This window comes from Oncorhynchus masou, chromosome 3 (genome assembly GCF_036934945.1).
Source record: "Oncorhynchus masou masou isolate Uvic2021 chromosome 3, UVic_Omas_1.1, whole genome shotgun sequence".
NCBI classification, from domain to species: Eukaryota; Metazoa; Chordata; class Actinopteri; order Salmoniformes; family Salmonidae; genus Oncorhynchus; species Oncorhynchus masou.
In genome coordinates this window covers 2,724,299-2,743,947 of record NC_088214.1, presented here as the reverse complement: position 1 = coordinate 2,743,947, position 19,649 = coordinate 2,724,299, and the positions used below count along the sequence as shown (strand labels likewise).

The 19,649-nt window shown below is 45.6% G+C and overlaps 1 protein-coding gene across 1 annotated transcript in view; it reads right to left on the bottom strand.

Annotated features, from left to right (window-relative positions):
- The window catches only part of LOC135518608 (piezo-type mechanosensitive ion channel component 2-like), a 328,980-nt gene that overhangs the window by 150,998 nt on the left and 158,333 nt on the right, over nt 1-19,649 (bottom strand). The window contains 8 exon segments of the mRNA XM_064943769.1: nt 6,817-6,940; nt 8,579-8,631; nt 8,634-8,728; nt 8,730-8,806; nt 12,618-12,628; nt 12,631-12,735; nt 18,010-18,139; nt 18,372-18,407. Coding sequence (XP_064799841.1) covers nt 6,817-6,940; nt 8,579-8,631; nt 8,634-8,728; nt 8,730-8,806; nt 12,618-12,628; nt 12,631-12,735; nt 18,010-18,139; nt 18,372-18,407 — 631 coding nt within the window.

The window sequence follows — 19,649 nt, the reverse complement described above, 5'->3', positions numbered from 1 at the left end:
TTGTTTTATAGGATCATGACTACATGGAACTCTATTCCACAGTACTACATAGAGCCATGACTACATGTAACTCTATTCCACAGTACTACATAGAGCCATGACTACATGGAACTCTATTCCACAGTACTACATAGAGCCATGACTACCATGGAACTCTATTCCACAGTACAACATAGAGCCATGACTACATGGAACTCTATTCCACAGTACTACATAGAGCCATGACTACATGCAACTCTATTCCACAGTACTACATAGCCATGACTACATGGAACTCTATTCCACAGTACTACATAGAGCCATGACTACATGGAACTCTATTCCACAGTACTACATAGAGCCATGACTACATGGAACTCTATTCCACAGTACTACATAGAGCCATGACTACATGGAACTCTATTCCACAGTACTACATAGAGCCATGACTACATGGTACTCTATTCCACAATACTACATAGAGCCATGACTACATGGAACTCTATTCCACAGTACTACATAGAGCCATGACTTCATGGAACTCTATTCCACAGTACTACATAGAGCCATGACTACATGGAACTCTATTCCACAGTACTACATAGAGCCATGACTACATGGAACTCTATTCACAGTACTACATAGAGCCATGACTACATGGAACTCTATTCCACAGTACTACATAGAGCCATGACTACATGGAACTCTATTCCACAGTACTACATAGTCATGACTCCATGGAACTCTATTCCACAGTACTACATAGAACCATGACTACATGGAACTCTATTCCACAGTACTACATAGAGCCATGACTACATGGAACTCTATTCCACAGTACAACATAGAGCCATGACTACATGTAACTCTGTTCCACAGTACTACATAGAGCCATGACTACATGGAACTCTATTCCACAGTACTACATAGAGCCATGACTACATGGAACTCTATTACACAGTACTACATAGAGCCATGACTACATGGAACTCTATTCCACAGTACTACATAGAGCCATGACTACATGGAACTCTATTCCACAGTACTACATAGAGCCATGACTACATGGAACTCTATTCCACAGTACTACATAGAGCCATGACTACATGGAACTCTATTCCACAGTACTACATAGAGCCATGACTACATGGAACTCTATTCCACAGTACTACATAGAGCCATGACTACATGGAACTCTATTCCACAGTACTACATAGAGCCATGACTACATGGAACTCTATTCCACAGTACTACATAGAGCCATGACTACATGGAACTCTATTCCACAGTACTACATAGAGCCATGACTACATGGAACTCTATTCCACAGTACTACATAGAGCCATGACTACATGGAACTCTATTCCACAGTACTACATAGAGCCATGACTACATGGAACTCTGTTCCACAGTACTACATAGAGCCATGACTACATGGAACTCTATTCCACAGTACTACATAGAGCCATGACTACATGGAACTCTATTCCACAGTACTACATAGAGCCATGACTACATGGAACTCCATTCCACAGTACTACATAGAGCCATGACTACATGGAACTCTATTCCACAGTACTACATAGAGCCATGACTACGTGGAACTCTATTCCACAGTACTACATAGAGCCATGACTACATGGAACTCTATTCCACAGTACTACATAGAGACATGACTACGTGGAACTCTATTCCACAGTACTACATAGAGCCATGACTACATGGAACTCTATTCCACAGTACTACATAGAGCCATGACTACATGGAACTCTATTCCACAGTACTACATAGAGCCATGACTACATGGAACTCTATTCCACAGTACTACATAGAGCCATGACTACATGGAACTCTATTCCACAGTACTACATAGAGCCATGACTACATGGAACTCTATTCCACAGTACTACATAGAGCCATGACTACATGGAACTCTATTCCACAGTACTACATAGAGCCATGACTACATGGAACTCTATTCCACAGTACTACATAGAGCCATGACTACATGGAACTCTATTCCACAGTACTACATAGAGCCATGACTACATGGAACTCTATTCCACAGTACTACATAGAGCCATGACTACATGGAACTCTATTCCACAGTACTACATAGAGCCATGACTACATGGAACTCTATTCCACAGTACTACATAGAGCCATGACTACATGGAACTCTATTCCACAGTACTACATAGAGCCATGACTACATGGAACTCTATTCCACAGTACTACATAGAGCCATGACTACATGGAACTCTATTCCACAGTACTACATAGAGCCATGACTACATGGAACTCTATTCCACAGTACTACATAGAGCCATGACTACATGGAACTCTATTCCACAGTACTACATAGAGCCATGACTACATGGAACTCTATTCCACAGTACTACATAGAGCCATGACTACATGGAACTCTATTCCACAGTACTACATAGAGCCATGACTACATGGAACTCTATTCCACAGTACTACATAGAGCCATGACTACATGGAACTCTATTCCACAGTACTACATAGAGCCATGACCACATGGAACTCTATTCCACAGTACTACATAGAGCCATGACTACATGGAACTCCATTCCACAGTACTACATAGACCATGACTACATGGAACTCTATTCCACAGTACTAAAAACAGGTAAAACAGTACTACATAGAGCCATGAACATTGTGGACTCTGAAAAGTACACATAGAGCCATGACGCAGGAACTCTACACAGTACACAAAATACTACATGGAACTCTATTCACAGTACTACATAGAGCCATGAATAGTGTGAACTCTATTCCACAACTACATAGAGCCATGACCACATGGAACTCTATTCCACCAAAGCACCAAGACTAGGTCCTTTCCACAGTACTACATAGAGCCATAACACTGGAACTGATAATCAAACCATAAAGCCATGACTACATGGAACTCTATTCCACAGTACACATGCAGCCATGACTACATGGACCATATTCGACTGTATAGTCACTTTACCCCTGCCTACATGAGAAGCTGTGGCTCCCACAGTACTACATAGAGCCATGACTAAGGCACTGCATCTCCAGTGCTAGACGTGTCACTACAGACCCTGGTTTGAATCCAGGCTGTATTACAACTACATCCATGATTGGGACTCCCAGTACTACATAGAGCCATGACTACATGGAACTCTTTCCACCGTCTAATGAAATAATGGAATTTGTTCTTAACTGCCTAGTTATATAAACATTTACATATTAACCCATAGACTTTTTATTTTATTGTGTACTACATAGAGCCATGACTACATGGAACTTTATTCCACAGTACTACATAGAGCCATGACACATGGAACTTCTTAAAACTGCATTGTACTTAAGGAGCCATGACTACATGGAACTCTATTCCACAGTACTACATAGAGCCATGACTACATGGAACTCTATTCCACAGTACTACATAGAGCCATGACTACATGGAACTCTATTCCACAGTACTACATAGAGCCATGACTACATAACTCTATTCCACAGGAAGAGCCATGACTACATGGAACTCTATTCCACAGTACTACATAGAGCCATGACTACATGGAACTCTATTCCACAGTACTACATAGAGCCATGACTACATGGAACTCTATTCCACAGTACTAATGGGGATCCATACATAGAGCCAATAAACCCATTCAGGAACATAGAGCCATGACTACATGGAACTCTATTCCACATACTACATAGAGCCAACTACATGGAACTCTATTCCACAATACTACACAGAGCCATGACTACATGGAACTCCATTCCACAGTATCCATAATAAACTACATGGAACTCTATTCCACAGTACTGACAGAGAACTAATGGGGATCCATTCCACAGTACTACATAGAGCCATGACTACATGGAACTCTATTCCACAGTACTACATAGAGCCAGGAAGAGTAGCTGCTCCTTCCACAGTACTACATGGGGATCCATGGAAAACCCCAGGAAGAGTAGAGCCATGACTACATGGAACTCTATTCCACAGTACTACATAGAGCCATGACTACATGGAACTCTATTCCCAGGAAGAGTACATAGAGCCATGACTACATGGAACTCTATGGGGAGTACTACATAGAGCCAAACCCCATGGAACTCTATTCCACAGTACTACATAGAGCCATGACTACATGGAATCTATTCCAAGTACTACATAGAGCCATGACTACATGGAACCTTTCCACAGAACTACATGACTACATCCATTCCACAGTACTAAAGCCATGACTACATGGAACCCACAGTACTAACAGTACTACATAGAGCCATGACTGCATGGAACTCTATTCACAGTACTACATAGAGCCATAACTACATGGAACTCTATTCCACAGTACTACATAGAGCCATGACTACATGGAACTCTATTCCATAGTACTACATAGAGCCATGACTACATGGAACTCTAGTACTACATAGAGCCATGACAGGAACTCTATTCCATAATAAAACCCAGGAACTGCTGCCTTGACAGAGATGACTACATGGAACTCTATTCCACAGTACTAATAGAGCCATGACCAGGAACTCTATTCCACAGTACTACATGAGCCATGACTACATGGGGAACTCCCACAGTACTAATCACCAGGACTACATGGAACTCTATTCCACAGTACTACATAGAGCCATGACTAATGGAACTCCATTCCACAATAAACCCCAGACTACATGGAATGCTGCCACAGTACTAGAGCCATGACTACATGGAACTCTATTCCACAACCCTACAGAGCCATGAGTAGTGGAACTCCATTCCACAGTACTAATGGGGATCCACATGGAACTCTATTACAAGAGTACTACAACTAATGGGGATCCATAATGAACCCCAGGAAGAGTAGCTGCTGCCTTGGAACCAGTAACTACATGGGGATGACTACATGGAACTCTATTCCACAGTAGCTACATGAGCCATGACTACATGGAACTCTATTCCACAGTAACATAGATGCCATGACTCCATGGAACTCTATTCCACAGTACTACATAAAGCCATGAAGATGGAACTGCTGCCTTGACAGTACTACATGGGGATGACTAATGGAACTCTATTCCAGAGTACTACATAGAGCCATGAACTAATGGGGACTCTATTCCAAGTAAATAGAGCCATGACCAGGAACTATTCCACAGTACTACTTGAGCCATGACTAATGGAATCCTATTCCACAGTACTAAGAGCCATGACTGCATGGAACTCTATTCCAGTACTACATAGAGCCATGACTACATGGAACTCTATTCCACAGGAAGAGTAGAGCCATGACTACATGGAACTCTATTCCACAGTACTACATAGAATAAAACCCCAGGAACATAGAGTAGCTGCATGGAACTTTCACAACTAATGGGGATCCATGGAACTAAACCCAGTACAGGAAGAGTACTGGAACTCTATTCCTTGAGCCATGACTACATGGAACTAATATGGATTCCACAGTACTACATAGGGGATCCACTACATGGAACCCCAGGAAGAGTAGCTGCCTGACAGGAACTAATGGGGATCCAGTAAATCAAATAAAAACAGGTAAAAATACACTCATAGAACATTGTGGACTTGAAAAGACACACAACACACGGGGATCCATAATAAACCCCAGGAACCTGAATAGTGTGCTGTTGACAGGAACTAATGGGGATCCAGAACCAAACCCCAGGAGCTTCTACCCCCGAGCCAGGAACTAACACTGCTGATAATCAAACCCAGGAAATGTAGCTGCCCCCCCCTTTTTTTTACAGGCTAATGGGGATGTTTCATAATGTAAACTTTACCCAGCCTAATGTGTAGCTGTGGCTCCCAAGTGGTGACAGGTCTAAGGGGATCCAGTGCTAATGTCACTACAGACCCAGGAAGAATCCAGGCTGTATCACAACCGTCTGTGATTGGGGATCCCATAATCACCAGGAAGAGTAGCTGTCTGGGTTTGGCAGGAACTAATGGGGAACTGCCTATTATATAAACCCCAGGAAGAGTTTACATATTAACCCAGGCAGGAACTAATGGGGATCCATAATGTATTAACCCTGTTATTGTGTTGCTTTTTTTGTGTTTTTTGTTACTGGAAGAAATATTTGCTGCCTTTTTTTTCAAAACTGCATTGGGGATCCATAATAATATTTCCAGGAAGAGGCCTTGGCAGGAACTAATGGGGATCCATAATAAACCCCAGGAAGAGTAGCTGCTGCCTTGGCAGAACTAATGGGGATCCATAATAAACCCCAGGAAGAGTAGCTGCTGTCTTGCCAGGAACTAATGGGGATCCATAATAAACCCCAGGAAGAGTAGCTGCTGCCTTGGCAGGAACTAATGGGGATCCATAATAAACCCCAGGAAGAGTAGCTGCTGCCTTGCCAGGAACTAATGGGGATCCATAATAAACCCCAGGAAGAGTAGCTGCTGCCTTGACAGGAACTAATGGAGATCCATAATAAACCCCAGGAAGAGTAGCTGCTGCCTTGGCAGGAACTAATGGGGATCCATAATAAACCCCAGGAAGAGTAGCTGCTGCCCAGGCAGGAACTAATGGGGTTCCATAATAAACCCCAGGAAGAGTAGCTGCTGCCTTGCCAGGAACTAATGGGGATCCATAATAAACCCCAGGAAGAGTAGCTGCTGCCTTGACAGGAACTAATGGAGATCCATAATAAACCCCAGGAAGAGTAGCTGCTGCCTTGGCAGGAACTAATGGGGATCCATAATAAACCCCAGGAAGAGTAGCTGCTGCCTGGGCAATAACTAATGGGGATAAATACAAATACAAAGCATTATTGAGCAGCTGTGATATTATCTCTGACCCTTCTTCTTGGGTTGGTCATCCACATGTACATCAGTGAGCACAGCATCCTCCTCTCTCTGCTTGTCCTTTCTCTCTGTCAGAGTCTGTCTCAGCAGCAGCCAGAAGCTCAACAGACACAGGACCTAGAGACAGACAACAACAACAAAAAACACTTTCAGCATTTCTGTGAGAGAAACACAGAATGTGGACATAAAGATAGAGACGATCATACTTCCACATCATTAGCATAAGACATAGACTTCATTGTGCCTCAAATTTAAAGGCAACTCAGTTAAGAACACATTCTTATTTACTGCCTAGGAATAGTGGGTTAACGTAGATGTTTACCTTGTCAGCTCAGGGATTCAATCTAGCAACCTTTGTTACAGGTTACAGGTCCAACGCTCTAACCACTAGGATACCTTCCGCCCCCCCCTCTAACCACTAGGATACCTTCCGCCCCTCCCCTCTAACCACTAGGATACCTTCCGCCCCTCCCCTCTAACCACTAGGATACCTTCCGCCCCTCCCCTCTAACCACTAGGATACCTTCCGCCCCTCCCCTCTAACCACTAGGATACCTTCCGCCCCTACCCTTTAACAACTAGGATACCCTCCGCCCCTCTCCTCTAACCACTAGGATACCCTCCGCCCCTCCCCTCTAACCACTAGGATACCTTCCGCCTTCCCCTCTAACCACTAGGATACCTTCCGCCCCTCCCATCTAACCACTAGGATACCTTCCGCCCCTCCCCCTCCCCTCTAACCACTAGGATACCTAACCACTAGGATACCCTCCCACCCCCTCCCCTCTAACCACTAGGATACCTCCGCCCCTCCCCTCTAACCACTAGGATACCCTCCGCCCCTCCCCTCTAACCACTAGGATACCTTCCGCCCCTCCCCCTCTAACCACTGGATACCTTCCTCCCCCACTCCCCTCCCCTAACCACTAGGATACCTTCCGCCCCTCCCCTCTAACCACTAGGATACCCTCCGCCCCTCCCATCTAACCACTAGGATACCTTCCGCCCCCCTCCCCTCTAACCACTAGGATACCTTCCGCCCCTCCCCTCTAACCACTAGGATACCTTCCGCCCCTCCCCTCTAACCACTAGGATACCTTCCGCCCCTCCCCTCTAACCACTAGGATACCTTCCGCCCCTCCCCTCTAACCACTAGATACCTTCCGCCCCTCCCATCTAACCACTAGGATACCCTCCGCCCCTCCCATCTAACCACTTGGATACCTTCCGTCCCCTAATGATGGATACCTTTCCGCCCCTGACCCGATCCTAACCACTAGGATACCTTTGCCCACTCCCCTCTACACTTGCAGTACTTTCCATACTCCGCCTCCCCAGCAGTTCCTCAAAAAAACAGTTCCCAACCACTAGGATGACATAACCCCTCCCTTCTCTAACCATTGGATACCTTCTAACCACTAGGATCCCCTTCCACTAGGAGGGCACGTCCTTCTTGAGGAAGAGTCCAGGATACCTCCAGCAGCTCAAACCACTAGGATGTACTGCAGCACAATGAGCAGGTCTAACCACTGAAGGATAAGTTAGCATGGTCTAACCACTAGGATCCCTCCGCCCCTCCCATCTAACCACTCAGGATACCTTCCGTCCCAGCTAATGATACGTGATGTCTTTCACAAGTGACCCGGGCCTAAATGGCAACAGTTGCAGTACTTTCACATACTCAGCAGTTCCTCAAAAAAACAGTTCCCAAAACAGTGACATAACAGTTCCTTCTCCTAGGTTCCATTGAATTACCTTGGATCCCAGTTCACTGAAGGGCACGTCCTTCTTGAGGAAGAGTCCAGGTAGGGCTCCAGCAGCTCAAAGCTCCAGATGTACTGCAGCACAATGAGCAGGTTCCCGTAGAGCACCATGAAGGGAGAAGTTAGCATGGTGTAACGAGAGGTCCCTCACCATCCACAACATACACGACCACATCAGGAACACAAACGTCAGCCAGCTAACATACGTGATGCTCCACGCCTGGGCACAGAGAGAGAGAGGGAGAGAGAGGAGAGAGAGGGAGGGAGAGAGAGAGGGAGAGAGATGGAGGAGGGAGAGAGAGAGAGAGAGATGCGGAGGGAGAGAGAGAGAGTGAGAGGTAGGGAGAGAGAGAGAGAGAGGTAGGGAGAGAGGGGGGAGAGAGAGGTAGGGATGGAGAGAGAGAGGTAGGGGGAGAGAGAGAGAGGTAGGGAGAGAGGGAGAGAGAGGGAGGGAGAGAGAGTAATAGGTAGGGAGAGAGGGAGAGGGAGAGATGGGGAGGGAGAGAGAGAGAGTGAGAGGTAGGGAGAGAGAGAGACGTAGGGAGAGAGAGAGAGAGGGAGAGAGAGAGAGAGAGAGAGAGAGGGATAGGTAGGGAGAGAGGGAGAGGGAGAGATGGGGAGGGAGAGAGAGAGAGAGGTGAGGGTAGGGAGAGAGAGAGACGTAGGGAGAGAGAGAGAGAGGTAGAGAGAGAGAGAGAGAGAGAGAGAGAGGGAGGGAGAGGTAGAGAGAGAGAGAGGGGGAGAGGGAGAGGTAGAGAGAGAGAGAGTGAGAGGTAGAGAGAGAGAGAGAGAGAGAGAGAGAGAGAGAGAGAGGGAGGGAGAGGTAGAGAGAGAGAGAGGGGGAGAGGGAGAGGTAGAGAGAGAGAGAGAGTGAGAGGTAGAGAGAGAGAGAGAGAGAGAGAGAGAGAGAGAGAGAGAGAGAGAGAGGGAGAGCAAATGCCACAAACCTCAGAGTCTACAATTCCTCAGAAAAAAGTAAGTAGGCCAAGTATGATCACGATCACAAAAACAGTTTATTGGAAGTTAAAGTTGATTTACTGTTTAACAGATAATTGTTTTTGAAGAAATGAGGCGAGCGAATAAAAATATAATATATGAACAAATGTCATTAATTTAATTGTAAACAACCTTAGTACATCACCTTGTGACCTTACCAAGAGGTTTTAGTGTTTTAATGATTTTGGAATGACAGTCACAGGGACCAGTCCTGGTCAGGGTACCTCCTAAGGCTCCCGAGTGGTGCAGCGGTCTAAGGCACTGCATCTCAGTACAAGAGACATCACTACAGTCCCTGGTTCAAATGCAGGCTGTATTACATCCTGCCGTGATAGGGACTACGATAGGGCGGTGCCCAAGGCTGTCCGGGTTTGACCGGGGTAAGCAGTCATTGTAAATAAGAATTTGTTATTACCTGACTTGCCGAGTTAAATGAATGCTAAATAAATGTTTCTTTAATTAAATGAACTACACTGGTGTCAGAAGTGGTAAAGCATCATTGAAATCCCGGCTGAGTTTTAGGCAGAGGATGAAAACTTCTTACGGCTCGGAGGCAGTATTCAGACGTTTGGATGACTGAGGTGCCCAAAGTAAACTGCCTGCTTCTCAGGCCCAGAAGCTAGGATATTCATATAATTTGTAGATTTGGATAGAAAACACTCTGAAGTTTCTAAAACTGCCTGAATGATGTCTGTGAGTATAACAGAACGTATTTGGCAGGAGAAACCCCGAGGACAAATCATCCAGGATTTTTTTTTTTTTGAGGTCACACTCTATTCAATGGGTTTCTATGTGGATCTAGATTTTCTAAGGCTTGCAGTTCCTATCGCTTCCACTGGATGTCAACCGTCTTTAGAAATTGCTCCACGTTGTTTTAATCCGCTATTGAGCGCAGTTTATCCCATCTTAAAATTTATTGATAATTTACGTTAAAAAATAAAGTTGTATATAATAAAATAAATAAAGTTGTATTAGGAAAGTTGTTTGAAATGTCTGGATCAAGTTTACAGGTAACTTATTAGATCATTTGTAGTCATGTTGAGCGAGTTGAAACTGGTGTATTTTCTGAATCCAAACGAGCCAAATAAATGGACATTTTGGGGATATAACGATGGAATTTATCGAACAAAAGGACCATTTGTGATGTTTAATGGACATATTCCAGTGCCAACAGAAGAAGATCTTCAAAGGATTATAAGAATTATATCGTTATTTCTGACTTTTGTGTTGCGCCTGGCGGGTTGAATTATGATTTTCATGTGTATGTTTGCTGCGGTGCTGTCCTCAGATAATAGCATGGTTTGCTTTCGCTGTAAAGCCTTTTTGAAATCTGACACTGCGGCTGGATTAACAAGAAGTTCATCTTTAAACCCATGTGTAACACTTGTATGATTTATTAATTATTATTATGAGCATTTCTGTTTTTGAATTTGGCGCGCTGCTATTTCACTGGGTGTTGTCAAATCAATCCCGCGCGCGAAGGGATCACTAAGAAGTTAAGATTCATAGATTAAGATCATTAGGATACCTTCCGCCCCTCCCCTCTAACCACTCGGATACCTTCCGCCCCTCCCCTCTAACCACTCGGATACCTTCCGCCCCTCCCCTCTAACCACTCGGATACCTTCCGCCCCTCCCCTCTAACCACTCGGATACCTTCCGCCCCTCCCCTCTCCACTAGGATACCTTCCGCCCCTCCCCTCTAACCACTCGGATACCTTCCGCCCCTCCCCTCTAACCACTCGGATACCTTCCGCCCCTCCCCTCTAACGTCCAACCGAAATTTGACTCCAAAAAGACACACATACATAATTGTGTATAATTTATATGCTGAAATATATAACAGTCTACTGAGGTAATCAGAACTCTTCTTACTCTGCTTTTCAGCTTCTAGTCAACTTGAATTTACATTGAACACGTCTTTTTTTTAGACAGCTGAAGCAAAACACATTTTCTTCAGGAAATGTATCTTTCCTTAGTTTAGTCATATTTATCTACCTGAGAAAGTCTTCAGGCTGACTAGCATCTACTGGGTTAAAATATCCCATACATTGGAGCCCAAATTAACTTGAGATGTCTACACAACAGGTTTTGCAGTCACATAATCCCAAAAGGAAGGAAGGCTACAGCTATTCTTTTTTTCCCCCAAATTACAGTTTGTGATTCACAAATAACTATTTTTTTTTTAATTCACTTGATTCGATTAAACCGTAATTGAACTCAAAGCCAACTTCTACAATGAGGAATTGAATAGTTTGTTTCGTACATAATAATCATTCATGATTCATATGAATTTAATTTATCATTAAAAAAAATTAAAAGGCTTGGCATTTGTTTAACAGTAAATCAACATTGTTAGGCCTTGTCAGATGACATACAGTATGCTTTCTTTAGCCTTGACGTGAGCACAGTCACCAGAGGGACCTGTCACCCGAGGGACCACAGTCACCCGAGGAACCAGAGGGACCACAGTCACCTGAGGGACCAGAGGGACCACAGTCACCACGAGGGACCACAGGCACCACAGTCACCCGAGGGGACCAGAGGGACCACAGTCACCCGAGGGACCAGAGGGACCACAGTCACCACAGGGACCAGAGGGACCACAGTCACCACGAGGGACCAGAGGGACCACAGTCACCACAGGGACCAGAGGGACCACAGTCACCACAGGGACCAAAGTCACCACAGGGACCAGAGGGACCACAGTCACCCAGGGACCAGGGGACCAGTCACCACAGGGACCAGAGGGACCACAGTCACCCGAGGGACCAGAGGGACCACAGTCACCACTGTCACCCGAGGGACCAGAGGGGCCAGAGGGACCACAGTCACCCGAGGGACCAGAGGGACCACAGTCACCCGAGGGACCAGAGGGACCACAGTCACCCGAGGAACCAGAGGGACCACAGTCACCACAGGGACCACAGTCACCACAGGGACCAGAGGGACCACAGTCACCAGGGGGACCACAGGGACCACAGTCACCCGAGGGACCAGAGGGACCACAGGGACCAGTCACTGTGTTTACTCACCATCATGGCTAGAGAGCACAGATATAGCTTTGCTTCATAATGAACCACACTGTCACCCAGGATTCACCAGAGGGATCCACAGTCACCTCCCACGGTTGGACTGGATTCTTCTTCTCAGCTATAAAGAGGGACCACAGTCATTTAGGAGACCATTAGGGTTCCACAGTCACCCGAGGACCAGAGGGACCATTTGTTCACAGTCACCCAAGGACCAGAATTTTGGGACAAAATAAGCACATAAAGTCACCATGAATTAGAGAGGTAGAGAGACCAAAACGAGCCTGTGTTCACCTCAGACCTTATTTATCCCCAACCTAGTCACCACAGGGACCAAGTTCAAACCCCGGGACCAGGTACAAATCTGGACCAACAGGGACCACAGTCACCGTCATTGAAAATAAGAATTTGTTCTTACCAGAAATTAAGGGACCACAGTCACCCCAGAAATGGTCTGACCAAGAGTTTCACCCGAGGACCAAAGGGACCATAGGGACCCCAAACGTCACCCGAGGTGACCAGAGGGACCACAGAGTCATAAGAATAAGATATAGTGCACTACTTCTGACCAGGGCCCTATGAGTGTCACCACAGTCACCTTCTGACCAGGGCCCTATGGAGTGTCATAAGGAATAAGGATATAGTCACTACTTCTGACCAGGGCCCTAGGGACCATAAGAGGGACCACAGTGCACTACCACCAGGGCCCTATGGAGTGTCATAAGGAATAAGGATATAGTGCACCTTCTGACCAGGGACCAGAGGGAGTGTCATAAGGAATAAGGTTATAGTGCACCACCAGGGCCCACAGTCACCACAGGGACCACAGTTCTGACCAGGACCCTATGGACATAGGAATAAGACCACAGTCACCACAGGGACCAAGTATAGTGCACACCACCAGGGACCTTAGGAGTGTCATAAGGGACCACTAGTCACCAGGACCCTATGGGGTCCACAGGAATAAGGATATAGTGCACTACTTCTGACCAGGGCCCTATGGAGTGTCAGTCAGTGCACTACTTCTGACCAGGGCCCTATGGAGTGTCCAAGGAATAAGGATATAGTGCACTACTTCACCAGGGCCATATGGAGTGTCATAAGGAATAAGGATATAGTCACTACTTCTGACCAGGGCCCACAGGGAATATGGATATAGTGCACAGTCACCAGGGCCCTATGGAGTGTCATAGGGGACCACACTACTTCTGACCAGGGCCACAGGGACCACCAGGGCCCTATGGAGTGTCATGTATAGTTACTTCACCATCATGGCTATGGAATAAGGATATAGTGCACAGATATGGAGTGTCTTCATAATGAACCTGACACCCTGTCATACTAAGGATATAGTGCACTACTTCTGACCAGGGCCCTATGGAGTGTCATAAGGATATAGTGCACTACTTCTGACCAGGGCCCTATGGAGTGTCATAAGGATATAGTGCACTACTTCTGACCAGGGCCCTATGGAGTGTCATAAGGAATTGTGACTACTTCTGACCAGGGCCCTATGGAGTGTCATAAGGAATAAGGTTATAGTGTTTTGACCAGGGCCCTATAATAAGATAGATATAGTGGACCAGGACCCTTGGAGTGTCATAAGGAATAAGGATATAGTATTTCTGAAGGGCTCTTGGAGTTCATAAGTAAGGATATAGGACTATCTCCAGGGCCTTATGGAGTGTCATAAGGAATAAGGATATAGTGCACTACTTCTGACCAGACCCTATATCATAATGAATAAGGATATAGTGCTTTCTGTAGGGCCCTATGGAGTGTCATAAGGATATAGTGCACTACTTCTTATGGAGTGTCATAAGGAATAAGGATATAGTGCACTACTTCTGACCAGGGCCATATGGAGTGTCATAAGGAATAAGGATATAGTGCACTACTTCTGACCAGGGCCCTATGGAGTGTCATAAGGAATATGGATATAGTGCACTACTTCTGACCAGGGCCCTATGGAGTGTCATAAGGAATAAGGATATAGTGCACTACATCTGACCAGGGCCCTGGAGTGTCATAAGGATATCACTACTTCTGACCAGGGCCCTATGGAGTGTCATAATATCACTACTTTGTGAAGGGCCCTGGCGTGTCATAAGGAATAAGGATATAGTGCACTACTCAAACCAGGGCCCTATGGAGTGTCATAAGGATATAGTGCACTACTTCTGAAGGGCCCTAGGCGGTCATAAGGAATAAGGATATAGTGCACTACTTCTGACCAGGGCCCTATGGAGTGTCATAAGGATATAGTGCACTACTTCTGACCAGGGCCCTATGGAGTGGCATAAGATATAGTGCACTACTTCTGACCAGGGCCCTATGGAGTGTCATAAGGAATAAGGATATATTGCACTACTTCTGACCAGGGCCCTATGGAGTGTCATAAGGAATAAGGATGTAGTGCACTACCTGACCAGGGCCCTATGTTCATAAGGAGTAAGGTCATTGAAAATAAGAATTTGTTAGTGCAACTGACTTGACCAGTTAAATTAAGGATATAGTGCACTAAAACCCTAAAAATTAAAAATGGAATAAGGATATAGTGCACTACTTCCCAGGGCCCTATTCATTTCCCCCATGGAAATGTCATAAGGATATAGTGCACTACTTCTGACCAGGGCCCTATGGAGTGTCATAAGGAATAAGGATATAGTGCACTACTTCTGACCAGGGCCCTATGGAGTGTCATATTAAGGATATAGTGCACTACTTCTGACCAGGGCCCTATGGAGTGTCATAAGGAATAAGGATATAGTGCACTACTTCTGACCAGGGCCCTATGGAGTGTCATAAGGAATAAGGATATAGTGCACTACTTCTGACCAGGGCCCTATGGAGTGTCATAAGGAATAAGGATATAGTGCACTACTTCTGACCAGGGCCCTATGGAGTGTCATAAGGATAAGGATATAGTGCACTACTTCTGACCAGGGCCCTATGGAGTGTCATAAGGAATAAGGATATAGTGCACTACTTCTGACCAGGGCCCTATGGAGTGTCATAAGGATATATAGTGCACTACTTCTGACCAGGGCCCTATGGAGTGTCATAAGGAATAAGGATATAGTGCACTACTTCTGACCAGGACCCTATGGAGTGTCATAAGGAATAAGGATATAGTGCACTACTTCTGACCAGGGCTCTATGGAGTGTCATAAGGAATAAGGATATAGTGCACTACTTCTGACCAGGGCCTTATGGAGTGTCATAAGGAATAAGGATATAGTGCACTACTTCTGACCAGGGCCCTATGGAGTGTCATAAGGAATAAGGATATAGTGCACTACTTCTGACCAGGGCCTTATGGAGTGTCATAAGGAATAAGGATATAGTGCACTACTTCTGACCAGGGCCCTATGGAGTGTCATAAGGATATAGTGCACTACTTCTGACCAGGGCCCTATGGAGTGTCATAAGGAATAAGGATATAGTGCACTACTTCTGACCAGGGCCATATGGAGTGTCATAAGGAATAAGGATATAGTGCACTACTTCTGACCAGGGCCCTATGGAGTGTCATAAGGAATATGGATATAGTGCACTACTTCTGACCAGGGCCCTATGGAGTGTCATAAGGAATAAGGATATAGTGCACTACTTCTGACCAGGGCCCTATGGAGTGTCATAAGGATATAGTGCACTACTTCTGACCAGGGCCCTATGGAGTGTCATAAGGATATAGTGCACTACTTCTGACCAGGGCCCTATGGAGTGTCATAAGGAATAAGGATATAGTGCACTACTTCTGACCAGGGCCCTATGGAGTGTCATAAGGATATAGTGCACTACTTCTGACCAGGGCCCTATGGAGTGTCATAAGGAATAAGGATATAGTGCACTACTTCTGACCAGGGCCCTATGGAGTGTCATAAGGATGTCATACTTCTGACCAGGGCCCTATGGAGTGTCATAAGGATATAGTGCACTACTTCTGACCAGGGCCCTATGGAGTGTCATAAGGAATAAGGATATAGTGCACTACTTCTGACCAGGGCCCTATGGAGTGTCATAAGGATAAGGTATAGTGCACTACTTCTGACCAGGGCCCTATGGAGTGTCATAAGGAATAAGGATATAGTGCACTACTTCTGACCAGGACCCTATGGAGTGTCATAAGGAATAAGGATATAGTGCACTACTTCTGACCAGGGCCCTATGGAGTGTCATAAGGAATAAGGATATAGTGCACTACTTCTGACCAGGGCCTTATGGAGTGTCATAAGGAATAAGGATATAGTGCACTACTTCTGACCAGGGCCCTATGGAGTGTCATAAGGAATAAGGATATAGTGCACTACTTCTGACCAGGGCCCTATGGAGTGTCATAAGGATATAGTGCACTACTTCTGACCAGGGCCCTATGGAGTGTCATAAGGAATAAGGATATAGTGCACTACTACCAGGGCCATTGGAGTGTCATAAGACCAGGGCCCTATGGAGTGTCATAAGGAATATGGATATAGTGCACTACTTCTGACCAGGGCCCTATGGAGTGTCATAAGGAATAAGGATATAGTGCACTACTTCTGACCAGGGCCCTATGGAGTGTCATAAGGATATAGTGCACTACTTCTGGATATAGTGCACTACTTCTGACCAGGGCCCTATGGAGTGTCATAAGGAATAAGGATATAGTGCACTACTTCTGACCAGGGCCCTATGGAGTGTCATAAGGATATAGTGCACTACTTCTGACCAGGGCCCTATGGAGTGTCATATGGAATAAGGATATAGTGCACTACTTCTGACCAGGGCCCTATGGAGTGTCAGTGTCAAACCAGGAATAAGGATATAGTGCACTACTTCTGACCAGGGCCCTATGGAGTGTCATAAGGAATAAGGATATATTGCACTACTTCTGACCAGGGCCCTATGGAGTGTCATAAGGAATAAGGATGTAGTGCACTACTTCTGACCAGGGCCCTATGGAGTGTCATAAGAAATAAGGATATAGTGCACTACTTCTGACCAGGGCCTATGGAGTGTCATAAGGAATAAGGATATAGTGCACTACTTCTGACCAGGGCCCTATGGAGTGTCATAAGGATATAGTGCACTACTTCTGACCAGGACCCTATGGAGTGTCATAAGGAAAGGATAAGGATATAGTGCACTACTTCTGACCAGGGCCCTATGGAGTGTCATAAGGAATAAGGATATACCAGGGCCCTACATACACTACTCTGACCAGGGCCCTATGGAGTGTCATAAGGAATAAGGATGTAGTGCACTACTTCTGACCAGGGCCCTATGGAGTGTCATAAGGAATAAGGATATAGTGCACTACTTCTGACCAGGGCCCAGTTCATTAAATTTCCTCCTCACAGAAATTGTGAGAAAACCCTTTTGCCCAGTGTGTGTACAATACAGTAAAACTCACCTGTAATGTTATTGGTTTGGTCCATTTTATACTGTGGGGTGGAGTACAGGTCCAGACCGACCGGTCTATTCTCCACCGAGTTTAGGGTGGAGATGTCACAAGACGTCCCGTTAGACTTTGCAGCCAATCCCTGTGGGACAACACAACGACCATATGGACTAGTCAGACTTTCCTAGTCAGGTCATGAGACCATTTGTTTCCAAGTGCAGAATAGTAAGTTACAGTGCAGAATAGTAAGTTACAGTGCAGAATAGTAAGTTACAGTGCAGAATAGTAAGTTACAGTGCAGAACATGTAGCAGTTGCGTCAAAAAGAGAAGATATGCACATTTGTGATACACTACAGTCTAGTAAGGTACCTACCTCAGATGTACTGTAGCCATCCTGGGTAGAAAGCAGCTACAATAAGGAAAAAGAAAACAGGCAAGGAGAGGTAGAGAGAGGTGGAGAGAGGCAGAGAGAGGTAGAGAGAGGTAGAGAGAGAGGTAGAGAGAGGTAGAGAGAGGTAGAGAGAGGTAGAGAGAGGTAGAGAGAGGTAGAGAGAGAGGTAGAGAGAGGTAGAGAGAGGTAGAGAGAGGTAGAGAGAGGTAGAGAGAGGTAGAGAGAGGTAGAGAGAGGTAGAGAGGGGTAGAGAGGTAGAGAGAGGTAGAGAGAGGTGGAGAGAGGCAGAGAGAGGCAGAGAGAGGCAAAGAGAGGTAGAGAGAGGCAGATAGAGGCAGAGAGAGGTAGAGAGAGGTAGAGAGAGGCAACGAGAGGTAGACAGAGGCAGAGAGAGGCAGAGAGAGGTAGACAGAGGCAGCGAGAGAGAGGTAGAGAGAGATAGAGAGGTAGATGTAGAGAGAGGTAGAGGTAGAGAGATAGATGTAGAGAGAGGTAGAGAGAGATAGAGGTAGAGAGAGAGAGGTAGAGAGAGAGAGAGGTAGAGAGAGAGAGAGAGGTAGAGCGAGGTAGAAAGAGAGAGGTAGAGAGAGATAGGTAGTGAGAGAGAGGTAGAGATAGGTAGACAGAGGCAAAGAGAGGTAGAGAGAGGCAAAGAGAGGTAGAGAGAGGTAGAGAGAGGCAGAGAGAGGCAGAGAAAAGTAGAGAGAGGTAGAGAGTGACAGAGAGGTAGAGAAAGGCAGAGAGAGATGTAGATAGAGATAGAGAGAGGTAGAGAAAGGTAGAGAGAGATAGAGAGAGGTAGAGAGAGGTAGAGCGGTAGAGAGAGAGAGGTGGAGAGAGGTAATGGTAGAGAGAGATAGAGAGAGGTAGAGAGACATATAGAGAGGTAGAGAGATAGAGGTAGAAAGAGATAGAGGTAGAGAGAGACAGAGAGGTAGAGATAGATGTAGAGAGAGGTAGAGAGAGATAGATGTACAGAGAGGTAGAGAGAGATAGAGGTAGAGAGATAGAGAGAGGTAGAGAGAGAGAAGTAGCGAGAGAGAGGTAGAGAGAGAGAGAGAGAGGTAGAGAGAGGTAAAGAGAAGGAAAGTGCATGGCCCTCCAGCTATGTGGTCAAGGCAATGACATTGCTGATCTAAGGATTCCTGTTTTATCTTTCAACCAATAATCAATAGTTTATAACGCATCAAAAATACCCCGAGGTGAATTTACCCCCGAAGTGAGTTAAGGTCATGGAGTGTTATACGTTATGTAATCTGG